At 40.8% G+C, this 22798-nt stretch overlaps 1 protein-coding gene across 1 annotated transcript in view; it reads left to right on the top strand.

The window, feature by feature from the left end:
* The window catches only part of LOC120913440 (phospholipid-transporting ATPase IC-like), a 181892-nt gene that overhangs the window by 73993 nt on the left and 85101 nt on the right, over nt 1-22798 (top strand). Inside the window, exons 14-17 of the mRNA XM_040323369.1 lie at nt 8343-8454; nt 13072-13147; nt 14181-14289; nt 17949-18219. Coding sequence (XP_040179303.1) covers nt 8343-8454; nt 13072-13147; nt 14181-14289; nt 17949-18219 — 568 coding nt within the window. The remainder of the gene's footprint in view (nt 1-8342; nt 8455-13071; nt 13148-14180; nt 14290-17948; nt 18220-22798) is intronic.

Below are 22798 nucleotides of genomic sequence, written 5' to 3'. Positions count from 1 at the left end.
GCTCAATACTGCTTCCCCTACATCCTTCAAGGTGGATAGGCCATTTCTTTATTTTATGACATAATACCCTTTGATGGTTATATGTAACAGTTGAAAGGGTGTCAGAGGCCAGGACGGGAGGTATATGGATATGCTCTGAGGAGGCTATGTGACATCCCTCTTTTGTAGACTCTGCACGGACAAGAGATAACCATTTTAGGATCTCCAAGTGCTAGAAATACATAAACTGAGGTGATAATTAATGTACTTGACCGCTGTCCTCATATAATTTACCTCAGGAGACTGCAGCTCAGTGTGGGGACAGAGGCTCATAATCCAGCAATATATTTACAAGGGCCTGATAGTTTCTTGAAACACCTTCTCCTCAGAAGTCTCATGTAACTGTTTGCAATTTATGTGATTCATGTTAACACACTACAGTGCAGGATTTAAGACCCGGTCTATTATTGATATTATCAATATTTGATACCTAACGGGTAATCTTTCCCTTACTGAATTGCTTTATTACTATCTAGCTACCTGAATGCAGGAATTGCCTGGTTGTGATGCACTGTGAAACTCTTCCATTGAGGTAACAACGCCATCTTGTGGTATACACGTTTATTACAGCATAAAACCATTACCCAGCTATTCGCTTACAGGGCACTGTCAGTATCTTATTAAATCTAGTTGTCTGGACACCATAACATTTCACTATACAAATGGACCATAATACCTCGGTTTTGTGAAGATTAAAGGAACAGGACTGTCAATGTCAATATGAATTTCTGACAACTTTATAGTGTTTTTTTTTTTTCTCTTATATATATATATTTTTTTTTTTTAATATTTTGTGCTATTATTTCTTTCTAAACTGGATTATTTATTCATATGCCCTGACCACCTGACTGCACTAGGAAACTGTCCGCTGATATCAAAGTCAGGCTACCGACTGGATACAGTTCTCAGTGGCTGTCATATACACCGTCGGATTATACCATGATTATCCCTGTAATGGGAATTCACTGAGGTATTCTTACACACCGTCCGAAGTCTGTCGACGAAAGAAGCAGATTTGACTCTCTATACATTAATAGGATATCTGAATGGTATGAAATTTATGGCATTCCCATAAAGATGGTCTTTTCCTTTACTTATGTACTCTAAGCTGGGTTTAGGCTGTTCGCAAGATTAACTTCTGCTGACTGATAATTGTGGTAAGAGAGTTCTACCTAAGGGAGCTGGTATAGGAGTACACTGCAGATTTCGCAATACATTGATATTTGAATACTGTTGTCAGATATTTATTTTAACACTTCATATATATGAAGGGGAAACAAAGTAAAAAAAACAAAAATAGAATCATCAAAGAGTCTCTTTATGATATAGACTCCCCTCCTTCTACAAGCCCTCAGACATCTGTTGGAGATACTGAGTTCGACGGACAAGTCTCGTCACTTCTACTTCCCACCTCATCACCTCCTTCTCTGGGTTCAGCAAAGCTTCTAAATTTATATGCTTCTACAATTGGGGGAGCTCTCACAATTACAATGGCTGACCACATGATTCCTATTGAGTCCGTCTCTCAGGATCCTAAACAGGTAACTGCAAATACTGAACATGTTCCGGAAGCTTCTTTCAATGTTGCTGAACTGTATAATAAAATATCTGAAATGATGGAAAGGGGTTTAGCTCTTACTGCCGAGAAAATCACTAACGATATCAGGGCTGACTTTCATTGTCTTGGCAACAGGATTGATTCTATAGAACATAAGTTAGATGCTAACGTTTCGAAAACTGAACAACATGATAGCCATATGCATTTCTTGCAAGATCAACTGGAGGCTGCTCAGGATAAGATTGATGATTTAGAAAACAGGTCAAGAAGGGAGAATTTTAGGGTCAGAGGTCTTCCTGAATCCATTGTGGATGTCCACTCAGCAATACAGGACATTATAAAAATCCTTCTACCATCTATACCTACTCCAAAAATGGAATTAGACAGGGCTCATAGATCATTGGGTCCACTAAGAAGAGATGGTTTACCCAGAGATGTGGTGGTCAAGCCTCATTATTTCTCCACCAAGGAGGACGTTATGAAAAGATCTAGACAACAGGAGAATCTCCAATACCATGGTGCTACAATACAAATATTTTCTGACATTTCTCCATACACCATCCAGAGAAGAAGAGCGATGAAACCGTTATTGTCGGCCCTCATGGACAATGACATCAAATACAAATGGGCCTTTCCCTTCGCCTTAAAGTTCAATCACAATGGCAGACACCATGTGATACATAATCTCCGCGAGGGTGAAAAACTTCTAATTGATCTAAAAATTATCTCTCTTAAACCAGCTATGGACACTACTTCACCTCAACTACCATCGGGAAAGAGGACCACACCTACTAGTCCAAATCTGAATCCTTGGAACAAGGTCAAATACAGAAAAGTTGGAAAAGACTCCATCACCTGAATATTGAATAGTCTTACCCAGGAAGTATCTCTCAGGATTTTTTTTATGTCACACAGTGTCCGAGATGATTTTTTTTTATTTTTTTAGGAGAGAGGGAAAAGGGAGAAGGGAAATTATTATTATTTTTTTTCCCCTCTTATTTTTACTATTTAATACGGAGGAGGTTACTTCTTCATTTCTGAAATATATAATATAATACATATATAGTATGGTTTTCCCCCTTTCTTTTTTTACCCCTCTCTCCTTATTTATTTTTTATTTTTTATGGTCCCTATTAATTGAATGCCATTGTTCTTGAAAAAGTTTTTATGATGTAAAGTTTAATCTGTCGACGACTGACGACGGTGAGGTATTGGACCTCAACTTACCTCTTGGAGCGACACTTTGTCGACCCAATGGGTAAGAATATAGTCCATTTAAGGGACTATGCTAATGTTTTTCGTTTGAATGAGGGAAGGAGACTCTTTCTCTTCCCCCATTCTGGGTCACGATTTGACCTTGCACGATTTAGTGACTTGTTGTGCAGTATGTTTTTTTATTCTTGTCTTTTTGCCTCTTCTTTCTGTTTCCCTTTTTTCCTTCTCGCCCTCTTCTTCTCTTTAGCCTGCCTGCCATTGCTCGTAATAAAGGTTTTACAGATGATATCCTTGCGGTCCTGCCTAACCATAGTAGTAGACAAGACTTATGGCTGGATCAAATGATGTATCTAAACCCCTTAGTGTTGTCACTCACAACACTCAGGGGTTGAATTCTCCTATTAAGAGACGCAAAGCTCTTCAAGTTTACAAATCTCTTCATGTAGATGTGGTTTTCCTTCAAGAAACCCACTTCCCTAAACGATACAACCCCACTTTTATGCATGCTCACTATCCATAATTTTTTCTAGCTAAAGCGGAAAACAAAACTAAAGGTGTGGCCGTTTTGTTCTCTAGATACTGTAATTTTAACTTGATCAAGGAATATGGAGACCCGGAAGGTAGGTTTATCTTGATAAAAGGTACTCTTGACGAAAAAATGTACACATTCGTTTCTTATTATGCTCCTAACAGAGGTCAAAAGCGGTTTTTCACTCAGATGCTTGATACCCTCCGTCCATTTATGGAGGGAATTATTGTTATGGGAGGAGACTCTAACCTGGCTTTCGACATTGGATTGGACAAATCCAAATCTAAAGCCGATAAGGTCATCAGACAGACTAAAATTAGTTTACAAGTAGCACGTATTTTACATCAAAACAGACTGACTGATATCTGGAGGGAATTAAACCCAAGAACTAAAGACTATACTCACTATTCTAACCCCCACCAGTCTTACTCTCGTATAGATCATATATTGATATCAAACCATCACGTCCCGGCAGCCATTAAATCTAATATAGTTGATGTTTCCTGGTCGGATCACTCAATGGTTCTTTTGTCACTAAGGAGAGAGGATACTTCTCCTAAAGTATCTCATTGGACACTTAATAGATCTATTTTGAAAAATCCTGTCCTAATAAAGGATATTGAGCAATCCCTTCTAGAATATTTTGAACACAATGATACAGATGATATATCCCCTGAAACTTTGTGGGCTGCTCACAAGGCTTCTATCAGGGGCAAAATAATACAATTGGCCACTAACCTCAAAAAACAGAAGAACCTAGAAATAAAAAGACTGGAAATCAACTATTTAGACCTGTGTAGAAAACATAAAACTGATCCTCATAACTTTCCTACTCAGGCACTTGATGCGGCCAGATCTGCTCTGAACCTGGTACTTACGACTAAGGCGGGGGAAGATATAAAATGGACTGGAGCTAATTTCTATAAATTTAAAGATAAAATAGGTCCAATGCTAGCACATAAATTGTCACCTAGATTTCAATCAAGAACTCTCCCTAAAATAAAGATGATTGACGGTTCATTCTCCCTAAACCCTAGGAGAATAATGGAGGCCTTCCATGACTTTTATTCTAAGCTTTATACCTCTACTGAGGATTCTTCTTCAGAGAGGATAGATGATTTTCTTAGCAATCTGAATCTTCCTAAATTGTCTGAAATACATACAGAGGTGATGGAGGCTCCCATTTCAATTGAGGAAGTATCGACAGTGATTAAACACCTAAAATTAGATAAAGCCCCGGGACCTGATGGATTTTCGAGTTCATATTACAAAACATTTTCAAGCATTTTAACGCCCTATTTGGTGAGATTTTTCAACCACATGACCGAGGGAGATCCTATAGAAAGACAACTCAATTTGGCTTATATATCGGTGATCCCTAAGCCAGAAAAGGATCATAGCCTGGTGGAGAACTATAGACCGATATCTCTTATCAATAACGATCTTAAGATACTTACTAAAATAATGGCCAATAGGTTATCTTCTTTCATTGGTCAATATGTTAGTAAAGATCAAGTTGGCTTCATTACTGGGAGGCAAGGTCCGGATCAGGTTAGGAGAGCTATTGATCTGATTTCTATACTGAACTCAGGATGGTCTGGTGATACTGGTCAGAAGGGTATGCTTCTTTTCATAGATCTTCAGAAAGCATTTGACTCAGTGTCTTGGCCTTTTATGTTCAAGGTGATGAACCATTGGGGGTTTGGCGCTAAATTTCTGGGTATCCTGTCTGCACTTTACTATTCCCCTGAAGCTAAAGTACGCTTTCAAGGTATTTTTTCAGAATCTATTGAGATCCGTAGAGGTACAAGGCAGGGATGCTCTTTATCTCCCCTGATATTTGCAATTGTGATTGAATCCCTGGCTATAGCTATTCGTGAAAATGCAAATATCAGGGGTGTTCGATGTGCCAAAAAGTAACATAAGTGCGCCTTTTTTGCAGACGACCTTTTACTTTTTTTGACTGCACCAGAAACATCCCTGCCCGAAGTATACTCTCTTATGGACGAATTTTCTCTGGTTTCAGGTCTTGCTGTAAACATAGCCAAATCCAGGGCCCTCAATGTTTCACTTACTGAGTCCACTGTTTCTCTACTGAAAGAACGTTATAGATTCAAATGGGACGCCTCTTATATTAAATACCTAGGAATTAATTTGACCCCCAATATTCAGAATGTATATCTAGCCAACTATCCCCCTATGTATAGAAAACTTGAGAAGGATCTGAAAGACTGGGGTACTCAGAATATAGGTTGGATTGGTAGAATTAATTCGGTCAAGATGACTCTTCTCCCTAGGCTTTTGTATCTCTTTCGATCATTACCTATACCGATAATCAAAAGTCAACTAAAATCCTTTCAAGGCAAAATTACCAAGTTTATATGGAACAACAAGGGTCCACGCCTTCCATCTCGCACTCTCTATAACTTATCTGAACAAGGCGGTCTAGGTGTGCCTAATTTGATATGGTACTACCAATCAGCGAGATTAGCGCAATTATCAGAAATTTTTCTTAAAAATGAACGTCCTGATTGGATAGACATCGAAGAACAGGCGATTCCGAATCTAACGATAGAGGATTTAATGTGGAGTCATACCAAGAAAAGGCCTTCTATATTATCTCCGACTCTATCTCAAACTTTAGTTTTATGGGATTCACTTAAAAACAATCCCTCTCTAATCTCTAAAGGTAGGCCTTTATCGAATATTTTCATAGACCCATTCTTTACTTCTAAAATTGATAAAGATTCCTTTAAATGGTGGCATGATAAGGGGTTGTATCGTATAGGACGCTTCTTTTCTCGTTCGGGTCCCCTCCCCGAGCAACATTTTATTGACAAGCTAGACCTTCCTGTTTCAGAAAAACTAAGATTTTCTCAACTACATGACTACGCTCAAAGCCTATGGGATAACGACTTGATATCTGGACTTTTGACACCCTATGAAAGTAAATGTGATCAGGGTTTGTCCAGGAAGGGGAATATTTCAATTATATATAATTCACTTGCTACTAATGACACCAAATTGCCGCATATGCTGGCATGGGAAAAGGAACTTAATAACGAATGGGATTTGTCGGACTGGTATAAGAATTATACCAGATCCATTAAAGGTTATGTGAATGTCTCTCTTATAGAAGCGAACATAAAAATTTATACTAGATGGTATTTAGTTCCCGTCAAACTGACCTCTATGTATCCGACAACTTCTCCCCTATGTTTCAGAGGCTGCCATGGATTGGGGTCTATGATACATATTTGGTGGGAATGTCCCAAAATTCGGGGTTACTGGAATAAGGTGTTCAATATAATCAGACGAGTCACAGGCTGTAACCTGCATCAATCTCCTACTATTGCTTTACTTAACGGAATGTTACCTCTAACTTCTAAGGTTACCAGAAAACTCATCTTATATATTATGACGGGTGCCAGGATTACACTCGCAGCTGCATGGAAAAAGACTAATGTTTCCATCCTATATATGAAAAGAAAGGTCACATGGATTATGGAACAAGAGAAAAGGGTCTGCTCCATGTTGGATAAGTCTACTCTTTTCTATGAAATCTGGGAACCTTGGTTGGAATACATGGGGATAACTTATACTCCGTGAAGTTTTTTGATGACATCAGTGTCTTTTGGACGATGCTGGTAGATGGCAGGCAGGCTAATTTTCTATCTCTCCTGATTTTCTTCTGGCTTTCTTTTTTCACTTCCTCTCTTGTCTTTTGTCACTCTTTCTTTTTTTCTTCTGATTCTTCTTAGGTTTTATCTCATTATTTTATCTCTGGGGATAGAATCCTTAAGATTTTTGGTCCTCAGTTTGTTTTATTTTGAAAAGATAAGTTTATGTTTAAGTAATTGAAGGATTCTACCAAACCTTTGAAATAATTAGATTTGATGGGGATTCCGAAAATTTGTTTTCGGTTATCGGAGAGTTCCAGTAATAGTTATTGGAGGGAGTGAGGGAGGATTGGAGGTTTTGCTCAACCTCTTGGACACAGAAAGTTCCCGTTAGGGGTGTTGGAGAGGTTGATGCACTCCGGATATCTTATCCTTTAATTATTCTAAGTAATTTAATCTGGTACACTCAATTAGTTTTATCCCTTATATAACTTATTGTGTGATAACGCTAGACCTAGGAATTCCTTGATATATGAAAATATTCTGTTTCTCTTTCAAGTTTAAAGTATTACTTTGAAATAGTCTTTTAATTTAGCTTATGTGAACTGCCTTACTTTCACCACATGGTGTAGAGCATATAGGATGGATAGATATAAGTGGCAGTTAATAAGACAGTAATGATTATTATGAATTGAAATGTATTTAAATTATTATATTTCTGCGTGCTATTGACTTATTTCTTGCTAATTTAATACAAATGTATGTATTTATTTTATTGAAAATAAACTTAAATTTGAATGAAAAAAAAAGAAATCCTAGACAAACACACTCCATAACTTCCCTATACTAATTTCTTAACTGGGAATCTTTCACTTTTCCAATGCCTAGAAAATGTTTGGAGGGCGGAGCTCTTGTTCCTGTGGATCATTAATACATAGCTAATGCTAGACTATGTATCCTTTTTTTTTAAAAAGGACCCAATCATTGTCCTGTGCTAAAGTTCTTGTGAATTGAGCATATTATACATTAGAACATATTATTATACATTATTTGAACATTTGTCATGCTTTTAACTGGTACCAACAACAAATTGCATTGATGATCATACTGACTATCTCTGCACCTTTACAAAGGGTGAGTGAGTGAGTAAGAAACTTGTAAAGCGCAACACATGCAAACTGAATCGCCTCTGGGTGCTGTTTCCATTTCATGGGTAAGGAAACCCCTTGACCTCAGGGTGTGACAAAAATGTGTATCCTTGCATACTGTATTTGGAATAACTCTTCAATGGTAACAAAAGTGAAGTACATTTGTCTACCTGTAAATGTGTCCTATGATCATGTACATTATCTGTCAGAAAAAACAAATCTCACTCTTTCAGCTCCTTGGAGCCACTGCCATTGAAGATAAATTGCAGAATGAAGTCCCTCAGACAATTCAGCTCTTGAGAAATGGAAATATGAAGGTTTGGATGCTCACCGGTGATAAACAAGGTATGGTATCTCAACTTCCATGGTGTACTACTTGAGAGATCAGGATATTGGCTTGGTAAATTTATAGGTGAATAATTAAGACAAGGTGGTTTTCTAAACTGTTAACGAAAGTAGAAAAATTACTTTAATCTTCAAATTTCAAACCTTTGAAGGCTTTGAGGTAAGAGGAGCCCTTATCACAGTCCTTTGTGGGTCCCTTGAATCCTCCAAGCCAGCTGCACGAACAAACAGGGTGAACCTTTTGACTTGCAGGCAGCAGAGCAGAGAGTCTTTCAAAAGTCTCCCCAGGAAGGCTTCAGCTGCCCCTTGTAATGCCATGACTGCCATACTTTGCCATTGGACTGGAATATCACCAGTATACTTTCTGCACACTTTAACAGGTATAATGTTTATTAAAGATGTTCCCGAGTAACAACCAACAATGCTGCAATCAGTAGAAATCCAAAATGTACAGTGTAGTACAGCATTCCAAAAGGTGTAGACACACCACATAGTGAAAATGTAAAAATAAGGCAAAGGAAATATAAACATTAAGACACAGCATCATTTAACCACTTAAGGACAGCCGCACGACTATATACATCGGCAGAATGACACAGCTGAGCACATGGATGTATATATACGTCCCCTTTAAAAGCCTAGCCATGGGTCGCGAGCGAGTGGCCTGCGGCGTGCTCGCAAACCGGTCCGAAGCTCCGCGCCCGCGGGACACGCGTACCCGATTGCCGTGGGTCTCCCGCAATCGGGTCACAGGAGCTGAAGAACGGGGAGAGGTGAGTGTAAACAAACCTTCCCCGTTCTTCTCTGTGACAATGTCAGTGATCGTCTGTTCCCTGATATAGGGAACGACGATCACTGACATCACACGTCCAGCCCCGCCCCCCTACGGTTAGAAACACACATGAGGTCACACTTAACCCCTACAGCGTCCCCTAGTGGTTAACCCCTTCACTGCCATTGTTATTTTCACAGTAATCAGTGCATTTTTATAGCACTTGTTGCACTTTGGTCCCAAAAATGTGTCAAAAGTGTCCGATGTGTCCACCATAATGTCGCAGTCACGAAAAAAAAAAATCGCTGATCGCCGCCATTAGTAGTAAAAAAAAAAAATTATTAATAAAAATGCCATTAAACTAGCCCCTATATTGTAAACGCTATAAATCTTGCGCAAACCAATCGATAAACGCTTATTGCATTTGTTTTTTTTATCGAAAATAGGTAGAAGAGTACATATTGGCCTAAACTGAGGGGAAAAAAAATTATATATTTTTTGGGGATATTTATTATAGCAAAAAGTAAAACATATTGAATTTTATTTAAAATTGTCGCTCTATTTTTGTTTATAGCGCAAAAAATAAAAACCGCAGAGGTGATGAAATACCACCAAAAGAAAGCTCTATTTGTGGGGGGAAAAAGGACGCCAATTTTTGTTTGGGAGCCACGTCGCATCACCGCACAATTGTCAGTTAAAGCGACGCAGTGCCGAATCGCAAAAAGGGGCAAGGTTCTTAACCTGTTTATTGGTCCAGGTCTTAACCGGTTGACAATTGCAGCAAATGTTTAGTAAATAAGAAGGAACATAATTTGGAACAGTCTTGCTGTCCATCTTTCCTCCTCATTTGTCCCTTGTGTTGGCCTGATCTAAATAGTTGTATACAAAATTCACTGCTTATCGAGCAGAAGGTGTTTCCCAGTGTTAAACCTTTCATCCCATCTTTAAATTGCTGCATTTGTACATTTCAAAAGCGAATATAAAGGAATAGCACTTGGGGGTTCAACTAATAATTTTTTTGGTGTAATTCCCCTTTAAGGGAGCGTGGCAGGGTTGTCAATTAAAATATGAACAGTGTGACTTATCAAGTTAGTAGTCACTGGAGGAAGAGGAAAATCAGGAGGAGAAAAAAAAGGAGAGGAAAAAAATGACTGGAAAGAAGAGAAGGAGACTAATCAGACTCCTCTATGCTATTCATGTCCATGAGTGTCTATCATACCGTGTTTTCCCGAAAATAAGACCGGGTCTTATATTAATATTTTCTACAAAAAACACACTAGGGCTTATTTTCAGGGTAGGGCTTATTTATTTATGGTATAAACAACAAAACAAGTTTGTCGCCAAAGACTGGAAAAGTAATTATACAATAAAAACATCGAGAAAATAAATCGATGGTTGGCTGCAATAATTAGAAGATTCTGCCAGGCATTGATCAGCAGCTAAATGGTGTGGCACATCAGGAGTCATGTGAAAATGGTGAGCAGAACAAAAAAACATGTATCAAGCGATTAATCAATATACCTATTTTGTCCATGCAATAGTGAAAACAAAGTAATATTTATTGCCATGAACACGTAAAAATTCCAGCAATCCTCTGTGTTGTAAATAATGTAACTGACAAGCAGGATCAGTGTAGTGATGGAATTTACACAGTCAATCTACCTTGCAGTGTACAGCACCTGTCACCCACAGGCACAGCTCCACTGGCAGAGGGAGGGGGCGTATGGATCCCAGAGGCTGTGCTATGACATTCTTACCCGGTCCACTGGAGACGGATGGCCCAACGGTAACGGTGGGAAGGGGGAACCAAAGCTGTGGAGGGCTCGGTGGTGTGACTGTGGTATCTCCTCTCCACTGTGTAGTTTAACTCCACTCACGTGTGCGCCGGCAACTTCCTGGTCGGGACGTCTCGCCGAATCAGGAAGGCAGAGGAACGAGGCTTGGAGAGGGCGGAGGGGATTGGCGGTAGCTCTCCCATTAGCCGAGATCCCTGGCTGATGCGCGCACAGGAGGAGAGAAGAGGACCTCCGGCGGGGCAACAGTGGGTGCAAACACGTTTTTCTTATTTATACCGGTAGCAGCAAAAGGCAAACAATAACAAGCATTTTAAAAAAAAATCACGGAGATTGACTAGGTCTTATTTTCGGGGTGGGGCTTATATTGCAGCCCACCCCGATAATCCAGCTAGGGCTTATTTTCGGGGTAGGGTGTATTTTCGGGGAAACACGGTAGCTGACCAGACCTTTAGGACAGTTTATACTCTCATAGGTCAACATATACAGGGCCGGTGCTACCACTAGGCAAACTAGGCAGCCGCCTAGGGCACCCTGCTGCCTAGCGGCACCAGACCACTGGTGTTCCTACTCTCTTCTCTCTGTGTCTGCAAGCAAACATTCATTGATGGGTGCTTGTGAGGCTGCATTGATGGGCGCTTGTGAGGCTGCATTTGATGGGTGCTTGTGAGGCTGCATTTGATGGGTGCTTGTGAGGCTGCATTTGATGGGTGCTTGTGAGGCTGCATTTATGGGCGCTTGTGAGGCTGCATTTGATGGGTGCTTGTGAGGCTGCATTTATGGGTGCTTGTGAGGCTGCATTTGATGGGCGCTTGTGAGGCTGCATTTGATGGGCGCTTGTGAGGCTGCATTTGAAGGGTGCTTGTGAGGCTGCACTTGATGGGCGCTTGTGAGCCTGCATTGATAGGCGCTTGTGGGGCTGCATTGATGGGTGCTTGTGAGGCTGCATTGATGGGTGCTTGTGAGGCTGCATTTGATGGGTGCTTGTGAGGCTGCATTTGATGGGCGCTTGTGAGGCTGCATTTGATGGGCGCTTGTGAGGCTGCATTTTATGGACGCTTGTGAGGCTGCATTTGATGGGCGCTGGTTAGCCTGCATTGATGGGCACTGGTGGGCGGCATTTGATGGGAGTTTCATTAAAAAGGTGGGGTATACATGGGCAGGGCAAAGAGGGTGGAGTCAGGGGTGGAGCCAAAGGGTGCAGCAAAATGAGGTTTCACCTAGTTTGTCAAAAATCCTTGCACCAGTCCTGAAAATATACAAATGCAATACGGTCTTAATAGCATTTCACCAGATGGACAAGGTAGGAGGAGTAGAGAGTTTCCAGCGCAACAGGATTTCTTGCCTTTGGCATGCTGGTTTAGTGAATGCTTCCATCCTTGCTCAACAAAATTCTGCTTAAAAAACAATATCCTATATGTGCAGTCAAAGCAGCGATTCCCTTGAATGTATATATTCAGACACTTAGGGGTGGTACCAAAACTCCTTGAAATGGAATGATTTGAGCAGAGTAGACGGTGGTTGGCTGATGTTTTGAGCCACATGAAATTTATCAACCCCAGCTACCACACTAAGTGCTGCAGAGCACCCTGTCCACCTCTTCTATCCCCCCAAACACAACCTCCTTTAAAAGTCCTTTCTTCTGCCGAAACACACTGCAGAATAAACCTTGACTTTATTATTTAAACAAGAGACATTTCTAATGAACACTTTGTAGATACTATAGCTTAAGCCTCGTACACACGACCGAGTTTCTCGGCAAAAACCAGCAAGAAACTTGCTGGGATTTTTTTTTTGCCGAGGAAACCGGTCGTGTGTACATTTTTCGACGAAACTGTCGAGGATCCCATCGAGCCAAAAAGAGAGCATGTCTTCTTTTTCCTCGACGGGAATGGAGAAACTTGCCTTGTCGAGTTCCTCGACAGCCTAACAAGGAACTCGACGAGGAAAATGATGTGTTTCGCCTGTCGAGTTCCTCGGTCGTGTGTACGAGGCTTGAGTAATGTCTAGTCCTATTTAATCCTAATCAATTATGCCCTTGTAATGTTGCAGAGACAGCAGTGAACATTGCATATTCCTGTAACCTTATTTCAAGTGACATGCAGATTGTGGAAGAGACAGAAATCAGGTAAAAAAAAAAAATACCTTTAAAAACCTCCTATAGTGTGTTTATAAATGGTAGATATATTCTTATTAGCTGGTAGGCTTTTTTTTTACTTTCAGCTCTCACTGCTTGGCATAACAGCCAAGTGTCTTCTTAGCCACATCGGTTGTTATCCCAAGAAAGCCAACCTGGGTTAAAATGGCCAGGGAAGTGGAAAAAATAAAATAAAAATGGCCATGGGCCGGGTGCACGTGAATTCATCATGTGCGCTGACGGGCCTGACATTTAGCAGCGGCCCACGGGCCGTAGGTTGCCAGCCCCTGTGCTAGAGAGAATGTGATTTCATGCAATTCTGTGGAACTGAAGTAGCATCTTAAATCACACTAATGTGAACCAGGCCTTAGATTATAGTTTCATATAAACAACTATGAAGCAGCCCAGTGATGCAGAACTATAAATTGTAGCTTTCTCAGTTGTAGCAAACTTGTAACACTTCAAATGCAAATGAAGAAAATTATGGGGTATTACCTTTTGTCATTTAAAATTCAAGACCAGGGTTGAATAGACACTCTGGGCCGGATTCAGATACAATGGCGTATCTGTCCGGTCTGCGTAACGTATCTCCGATACGTTACGCCGATCTAACTTTGTGCGCGAGTTCTTTATTCAGAAAGAAATTGCGCCCTTAGTTACGGCGGCGTAAAGTATGTGTTGCGGCGTAAGGCCGCGTAATTCAAATGGGGATGTAGGGGGCGTGTTTTATTTAAATGTGTCTTGACCCCGCGTTTTTTACGTTTTGTTTGAACGGCACGTGCGCTGTCCGTACGCCGTCGTATCTCTTTCTGAATCCGGCCCTCTGTGTCCCCCTCAGATCCACACATTTACCAGTGCTGTACCCATTGGCACACATATGTTCCTTGCACTGGTGCTGTACTTTACAGCTGTTCAGTTCTTTGCCGTTATTGCATTTATAATTAGCCCTCCAATTCTTCTCTGCCTTCGTGTCTCTTGTATTTTCTTTCATTCTGCACTAAACCCCAATGTTGTCATTGTTCAGGTACTTGCTGGAAAATGGCTTGCATAGTATGGAGAACAATATGGCAGGAGAGTCCCAAATAGGACAACTAAGTAGCAACAAAGCTTTAGTTGTCACTGGAGACTTTTTGGTAAGATTATCCACTATTTATGTATATCTAAGAATCACATGAATACTGTACATTTGGTAGTTTATTTTGTCAGCTAACATTTTTTAGACTGCTTTCATACATAACATTTTTAAAATTAGTACTTACTGATACTATAAGTGCTTACTTTTGCTTTAATAATAAATTGTGCATAATATATATATATTTTTTGCAGCGGAAATAATCACAACATTTGCATTGGAATGTATGTTATGCCACAACAAAAATCAAATAAAATGTAGCAATGAAAAAGGGGTATACATTTAATGAATGCAATTAGCTTTGTTTCACAGCCTGTCATCTAGTGGCAGAACTGATAAAATACAGCCTGCTACAAAATCAGTAGTCTTGTGACAAAGGGCTGTTACTGTATGCCAATCCATTCACTACATTTTTTATTGAAATAACCTCATTTGGTTAGCAAAATGAGTAGCAAAAGAACTAACCTTTCTAAACATTTTATTGCCATACATACCGTATTTATCGGCGTATAACACGCACTTTTTTCCCCTTAAAATCAGGGGGAAATCGTTGGTGTGTGTTATACGCCGATAGCATTCTCTTTTACCAATGGGGGGCGAGGCGGGGATGTCATGCCGGCCGTCCAACCTCTCCTGGTCCTGGGACAGCCCGCCGGCGTAATATAAAGATTAAAAAAAATTGCTGCGAGTCCCTTCACATAGATCCTTTAAGGTATTTGCGGGCTAGGACACTTACTACAACACTTCATTTACCCCGTTATTTCTGGCCGCTCTCCTCTTCTCGCTCCTCCTCCTCCCCCTCTGAGTGAAGCTTTAGATTGGAGGAGAGAGCGGTCACATGAAAACATCAGAGGAGAGTGATCATGTGACCAGCCGGAAAGAACACAGTATGTATGAGAAGGGACTGGCAGTGCTTTTTTTTAAACTTTACAGTACGCTGGCAGTGCTGTCCCAGGAGACTGGGGGATCTCCTGGGAGTGCAAGGGGGCTGTGTAATGTAAAGGAGCTGTGTACTGTGCAGGGGGGAAATGCTGTGTAGTGTATAGGGGGGGGGCTACATAATGTGCTGAGATCTGTGTAATGTGCTGGGATCTGTGTAATGTGCTGGGATCTGTGTTATGTGCAGGGGGGGGGCTTTGGTCTGTGTAATGTGCAGGGGGGCTTTGGAATATAAAAGGGACTGTTGAAAGTTTTTTTCCTGAAACTTCCCTCTTAAAATTAGGGTGCGTGTTATACGCCGGTGCGTATTATACGCCGATAAATACGGTAATTCGGATGTAACCTATTTAAAGATACATGGTATAGAGAATATTGTAGGGGCAGAAAAAGGTGCAAATACATTTTCTAAGTTGTGCAGGAGGAATTTATTTTTGCATTTTTACACACCAGGATTCCAGCTTGTATAAACTTTGAATGGGATGTTGCTCATTGCAATGGGTGAGATTACTTCCTCCTATACAACTGGAAATTGAGAAGGTATTGATAAGAAAAAAAGAATGGGGTAGATTCAAATAGCCGGGCGTAAATTTGTGCGGGCGTAGCATATCTCAGATACGCTACGCCGCCGTAACTTAGTGAGGCAGGTTCTGTATTCAGAAAGAACCTGCGCCCTAAGTTAAGGCGGCGTAGCGTATGTGGTCCGGCGTAAGCCCGCGGAATTCAAATTATCCATGTAGTGGGCGTGTTGTATGGTAATGAAGGCTGACCCCACGTAATTGACGTTTTTGACTAACGGCGCATGCGCCGTCCGTGAACGTAACCCAGTGCCCATACTCCAAATTAACCCGCAAAAAGCCAATGCTTACGACGTGAACATAAATTACGCACAGCCCTATTCACAACCGACTTACGCAAACAACGTAATCGACGGAAAATTTGACGCTGGCCCGACGTCCATACTTAACATAGGATACGCCTCATATAGCAGGGGTAACTTTACTCCGGAAAAAGCCTAATGTAAACGACGTAAAAAAATGCGCCGGGTGGACGTACGTTTCTGAATCGGCGTATCTACCTAATTTGCATATTCCTCGCGCAAATCGACGGAATCGCCACCTAGCGGCCAGCGTAAATATGCAACTAAGATACAACGGTGTAAGAGACTTACGCCAGTCGGATCTTAGCAAAATTCCGGTGTATCTTGTTTTCTGAATACAGAAAAAAGATACGCCGGAGCATCCTAGAAGTTATGCGGCGTATCAATAGATACGCCAGCGTAACTTCTTTCTGAATCTGGCCCAATGTTTTTATGCTGCATTCAATAATGGAGGCCACACAAAATATTGATACTTTGGGCCCAATTTGGACATTTTCACTTAGGGATGTACTCACGTATATTGCCAATGGTTTAGACATTATTGGCTGTGTGTTGAGTTATTTTGAGGGGACAACAAATTTGCACTGTTATACAAGCTATACAATCACTACTTTACATTGTAGAAAAGTGTAATTTCTTCAGTGTTGTCACATGAAAAGATATAATAAAGATATAATAAAATATTTACAAAAATGTGAGGGATGTACTTACTTTTGTGAGATACTGTAAATGAAATAAACAATGTGACATATTAAATATGATTATATACTAGTAACACAGCACTGTGTTGGTATTATATTTAATTAATGTATTTTTTCGGTGTGAGCAGCTAATTTTAGTAATTTTGCACTTTGTATTGTTATCACAATATTGTACTTATTATACTTCACACTATATTTTTTTCACATTATACACTTGAGGGTTGCGCTGATAGAATATTGGTTGTATTTGTATTGCCTTTGTATTGCCACAACTACTCATTTGTGACTCACATAGTGTCACATTTGTTGCCCATGTATGGCCGTATGGAGAAGCAACGCAGGTGTTCCTTTTCTAGTCAGCATACCTTTCAGCCTGGGACTTGGTAATCTTACTAATTAGAGTTTTGGGAAGATTTCAGAAAGTTCCCAGGCTGTTACTAAATGCTATTACCACAGTGAAGACACTGAAAGCCAAACTCACAACTAATATTCCTATCTTTTGACAGTAACCATATGAGAAGCATCCTTGTTTAATATTGATTTGTCATAAAATCCCAGACAGGATTCCTGTCAAGCTTACCCGCCGTTCTTTTGAATGGCAAGAACGCAGTGACGTCAAAGACTATGACAATCTGGCTAAAGTACGTTTTATGCTACTGTGCATGCGTCAAATTGTTATCGAGCATGCATGGTTTATTTCCCCTTCAGGTAAGCATACAGATGACCGGTTTTCTCGGCAGGAAGCAATATGCCAGAAATCCAGGCGGGAAAATAGAGAGCAGGTTCTCTACTTTTTTCTGTCAGTTTTCCTGTCGGGAAAACTGCTAGGGAGCATACACACGGCCGGGATTCCTGGCCAAAAGCTCTCCTGGCAGTTTTCCTGCGTGTGTATGAGGCTTTAGTATGCCTTTTGGTGTTCAGGCATAATATTACTATTATAGCATGTTACACAATGGTATGTTCTGAAATATCATTTTTAGGAATAGGCTTTGTAAGCCTATCAAACAAGCATTATTGTTTCTTCTGCATGTAGTTATTAAAAAAAATTATAACAGTTAATATTAATATATCTCAATCTGAAAATATAATAACTTAATAGTGTTGAATATACTACAGCTTATTATGTCTGGAAATATCTTCCAGAGTGAATTTATGACCTCATACGAAAACCAGGCTGAAGAAATGTCCATATGGAAGAAAATATTTTTTATTCTGAGAAGAAAGGAGCAAAGCAATTATAAAATTAGCCAAAGAACAAAAAAACTGGTTGAGATGGCATGTCAGTACCAATCAGTTATTTGCTGTAGAATGACACCAAAACAAAAAGCCAGCATTGTTCAGTTGGTGAAAACAAACAAGAAGGTCACCACTCTTGCCATTGGAGATGGGGGAAATGATGTCAACATGCTAAAAAGTAAGAGACGAATGAGCAAGTATATCTATGTTTGTATGTGCATGTGTGTCTGTAGTGAAAGCCTTTTAACCACTTCCATACAGGGCACTTAAAAACCTTCCCGCCCAGACCAATTTTCAGCTTTCAGTGCTCTCACGCTTTGATTGACAATTACTCAGTCATGCTACATTGTATCCAAACAAAATTTGTATCATTTTTTTCTCCCAAATAGAGCTTTCTTTTGGTGGTATTTAACCACTTGACAACTGGGCACTTAAACCCACTTAATAACCAGACTAATTTTCAGCTTTCGGTGCTCTCACATTTTGAATGACAATAACTCAGCCATACAACACTGTAACCAAATGATTTTTTTTTCCCACAAATAGAGCTTTCTTTTGGTGGTATTTGATCACCTCTGCGTTTTTATTTTGTTCGCTATAAATGAAAAAAGAACGAAAATTTTGTAAAAAAATTAATTTTTCTTCTTTTCTATTATAAAATTTTGCAAAAAAAATATTTTTCTTCATAAATTTGGCCTAAAATGTATACTGCTACATATCTTTGGTAACAACAAAAAAAAAATTTGGATATTATTTAGTCTGGGTGAAAGTTATAGGGTCCACAAGCTATGGTGCCAATATCTGAAAATTTATCAATTTGATCACATCTGATGTACTGACGGCCTATCTCATTTCTTGAGACCCTAACATGCCAGAAAAGTACAAATACCCCCTAAATGACCCTGTCATGGATCTTGAGATATTAAAGTGTTTCTACTTGACATCTGTTACACAGGAGAGGGACATTACAAGCTGTTGGCTTATTCAATGCAAGGACACCTGTTTTTAACATGCTAAGTAAGCTGAATTGTGAAAGACATTTCCATTATGTGATAACCCTGTGTTAAAACCTTTTGATTATCAGGTGTGGGTATCTGTCGGAGACAGTCCGTCTGGCTAGAATTGTGGATTGAAGGTTAATTGAATCTATTATGTGTGTTTGAAGATGTATGTGTTTACGCTAAAAGACTTTGTATTGTTCTAAAGGTCAGAAGTCTCCTGTCAGGAGCATTGAATTAGCATTCTATTGTCTAAAGGAATGTAACCTCTCAGAGGTAGTAATTAAGTAGACCGGGTTATTGTGTACATTGATTACCCCCTGGGGCTTCTGTCTCAATACACAAGTCTTTCTATCCAAGCTATTGGACCAATCCCTGTTGACTATTTCAAGTCCTCATTTGCATGGTCAAGGAGGACCTGAGTGAGAACTGCATATACTTTACAATTGACCAATAGAAAAGCGGTTGTTGGGAGTGGGATGTTCCAAATTCTGTATAAAAGTGTGCTGTGTATATGAAAATAAAGAGTCCTGTTTGAACTTACATACAGCCTGCCTGGTGTTTGTTCTTAATGGGTTCGAATGGCACATAGCTGTAATTCGGATCCCGGAACCTTGGATGACTGGACCATCAGACGTTGCAATCTGCAAGCTGACTCACTGGTAGCAGAGGAGTGTCGGGAGAGCAGAACCGGGCGAGCATTGGATCTCGTCACAGACCCCTTTTTGGAAAGAAGACATTCCAAGGTATTTAGAAAGAGGCATGGTGAGTTTTTTGAAGTTGTCATTTTTTCCCACAATTCTTTGAAAAAATCAATATTTTTTTTATTTTTATTTTTTTTCACAAAATGTTCATATTAGCGGGTTATTTCTCACACACAGCATATGCATACCACAAATTACACCCCAAAACACATTCTGCTATTCCTCCCGAGTATGGCGATACCACATGTGTGCGACTTTTACACAGCGTGGCCACATACAGAGGCCCAACATGCAGGGAGCACCATCAGGCGTTCTGGAACACCCAGACCAGTTCTGACATTCCTCTCCTACATGTAAAAATCACCATTTATTTGCTAGAAAATTACATAGAACCCCAAAACATTATATATGCTTTTTTAGCAAAGACCCTAGAGAATACAATGGCGGTCGTTACAACTTTTTATCGCGCATGGTATTTGCATAGCATTTTTTCAAATGCGTTTTTTTGGGAAATAAAACAGTTTTGTGCTTTTAAAAAAAAAAAAAAACATTAAAGTTAGCCCAATGTTTTTGCATAATATGAAAGATAAAGTTACGCCGAGTCAATAGATACCCAACATGTCACACTTCAAAATTGCACACACTTGTGGAATGGCGCCAAACTTCGCTACTTAAAAATCCCCATAGGTGACGTTTTAAATGTTTTTACTGGTTACATCTTTTTAGTTGGAGAAGAGGTCTAGGGCCAAAATTATTGCTCTCGCTCTAACGTTCGCAGCGATACCTCACATGTGTAGTTTGAACACCGTTTTCATATGTGGGCGGGACATACGTGTGCGGTCGCTTCTGTATAAGAGCACATGGGAACAGGGGCGCTTTAAAAAAAATATATATGTTATTGTTCATTTTACTTTATTTATTTTAGTTTGACATGTTTTTCCCCAAAAATAAATGTTTTGATCACTTTTATTCCTATTACAAGGAATGTAAACATCTTGTAATACCTTGTAATAGGAATATAGCATGACAGGTCCTCTTTACAGTGAGATATGGGGACAATAAGACCCCACATCTCACCTCTAGGCTGGGAAGCCTGAAAAAACAAAACAAAAAAACGATCCTGGCTTCGATCGTTGCGGTGAGTCGGAAGAAGCACCAGAGGGCGAAGGGAGGGGGGACGTCCCCTTTCGCCTCCCGTAAGAACGATCAAGAGGTGGAACAGCTGCCATGATCGTTCTTATGGTGGAGGGAATCACTGGCTGAAAAAGATGATATCTGAATGATGCCTGTAGCTGCAGGCATCATTCAGATATCCCTGCACAAAGTCAAGGACGTTATATGACATCCGGCGGGCGGGAAGTGGTTAAAACGCATTTTTTTTCCCAGAGTATTTTCCGGGTATTGCAGAGCATTGGTGCATGGGTATTGCAGAGTATTGGTGCGTGGGTATTGCAGAGTATTGGTGCGTGGGTATTGCAGAGCATTGGTGCATGGGTATTGCAGAGTATTGGTGCGTGGGTATTGCAGAGTATTGGTGCGTGGGTATTGCAGAGTATTGGTGCGTGGGTATTGCAGAGTATTGGTGCGTGGGTATTGCAGAGTATTGGTGCGTGGGTATTGCAGAGTATTGGTGCGGAGGTATTGCAGAGTATTGTGCGGGGGTATTGCAGAGTATTGGTGCGTGGGTATTGCAGAGTATTGGCGCGTGGGTATTGCAGAGTATTGGCGCGTGGGTATTGCAGAGTATTGGCGCGGGGGTATTGCAGAGTATTGTGCGGGGGTATTGCAGAGTATTGTGCGGGGGTATTGCAGAGTATTGCGCGGGGGGTATTGCAGAGTATTGCGCGGGGGTATTGCAGAGTATTGCGCGGGGGTATTGCAGAGTATTGCGCGGGGGTATTGCAGAGTATTGCGCGTGGGTATTGCAGAGTATTGCGCGTAGGTATTGCAGAGTATTGCGCGTGGGTATTGCAGAGTATTGTGCGTGGGTATTGCAGAGTATTGCGCGTGGGTATTGCAGAGTATTGCGCAGGGCGTATTGCAGAGTATTGGCGCGTGGGTATTGCAGAGTATTGGCGCGGGGGTATTGCAGAGTATTGCGCGTGGGTATTGCAGAGTATTGCGCAGGGGGTATTGCAGAGTACTGGCAGGGAAGGAAGAGTATGGCTGGGGGTATTGCAGAGTATGGCTGGGGGTATTGCAGAGTATGGCTGGGGGTATTGCAGAGTATGGCAGGGGGTATTGCAGAGTTTGGCAGGGGGTATTGCAGAGTATGGCAGGGGGTATTGCAGAGTATGGCAGGGGGTATTGCACAGTATTGGGGCGGGGGTTGCAGGGATGGCTGAGCAGGGATGGATGGATCTGTGACTGCAATAGTCACAGATCCATCCACAGCGCTGCTGACACCCGCGCTCCCCCCTCTCACACTGTACCGATCGGTACAGAGAGAGGAGGGAGGAACCGGCGTCATCAAATGACGCCGGTTTGTTTACATGTGATCGCTATCAGCGGCAATTTACCGCGATCCGTGTAGCGCCGGGTCCTCTGGACCCGGCGGTCACGGATATTCCCGTGTGCGCGCCCCAGGGCGCGCGCGGGAGCGCAACTCCGGGAGGACGTTACATAACGTCCACCCCCAGTTAAGGAACCACCTTGCAGCCGTTATTTTACGGCTAGCGGTGGTTAAGTGGTTAATCACCACAGTTTTTTTTATTTTTTGCGATATAAGCGAAAAAATGCAAACATTTTGAAAATAATAACACTTTTTTTTAGTTTCTATTGTAAAATGTTGCAAAGAAGTAAATTTTCTTCATAAATTTGGGCCAAAATTTATACTGCTACATATCTTTGGTAAAAATAACCCAAATTAGTGGATATTATTTAGTCTGTGTGAAAGTTATAGGGCCAGATTCACAAAGAGATACGACGGTGTATCTCCTGATACGCCGTCGTATCTCTGAGTTCCGTCGGTCGGATCTATGCGCCTGATTCATAGAATCAGGTTCCGCATAGATCTCCCTAAGATCCGACAGGTGTAAGTGACTTACACCGTCGG

The sequence above is a fragment of the Rana temporaria genome, chromosome 1 (genome assembly GCF_905171775.1).
Source record: "Rana temporaria chromosome 1, aRanTem1.1, whole genome shotgun sequence".
In the NCBI taxonomy this organism is placed as follows: Eukaryota; Metazoa; Chordata; class Amphibia; order Anura; family Ranidae; genus Rana; species Rana temporaria.
The sequence above is the reverse complement of the archived record's forward strand: the minus strand, read 5'-3'. Positions and strand labels throughout refer to the sequence as shown.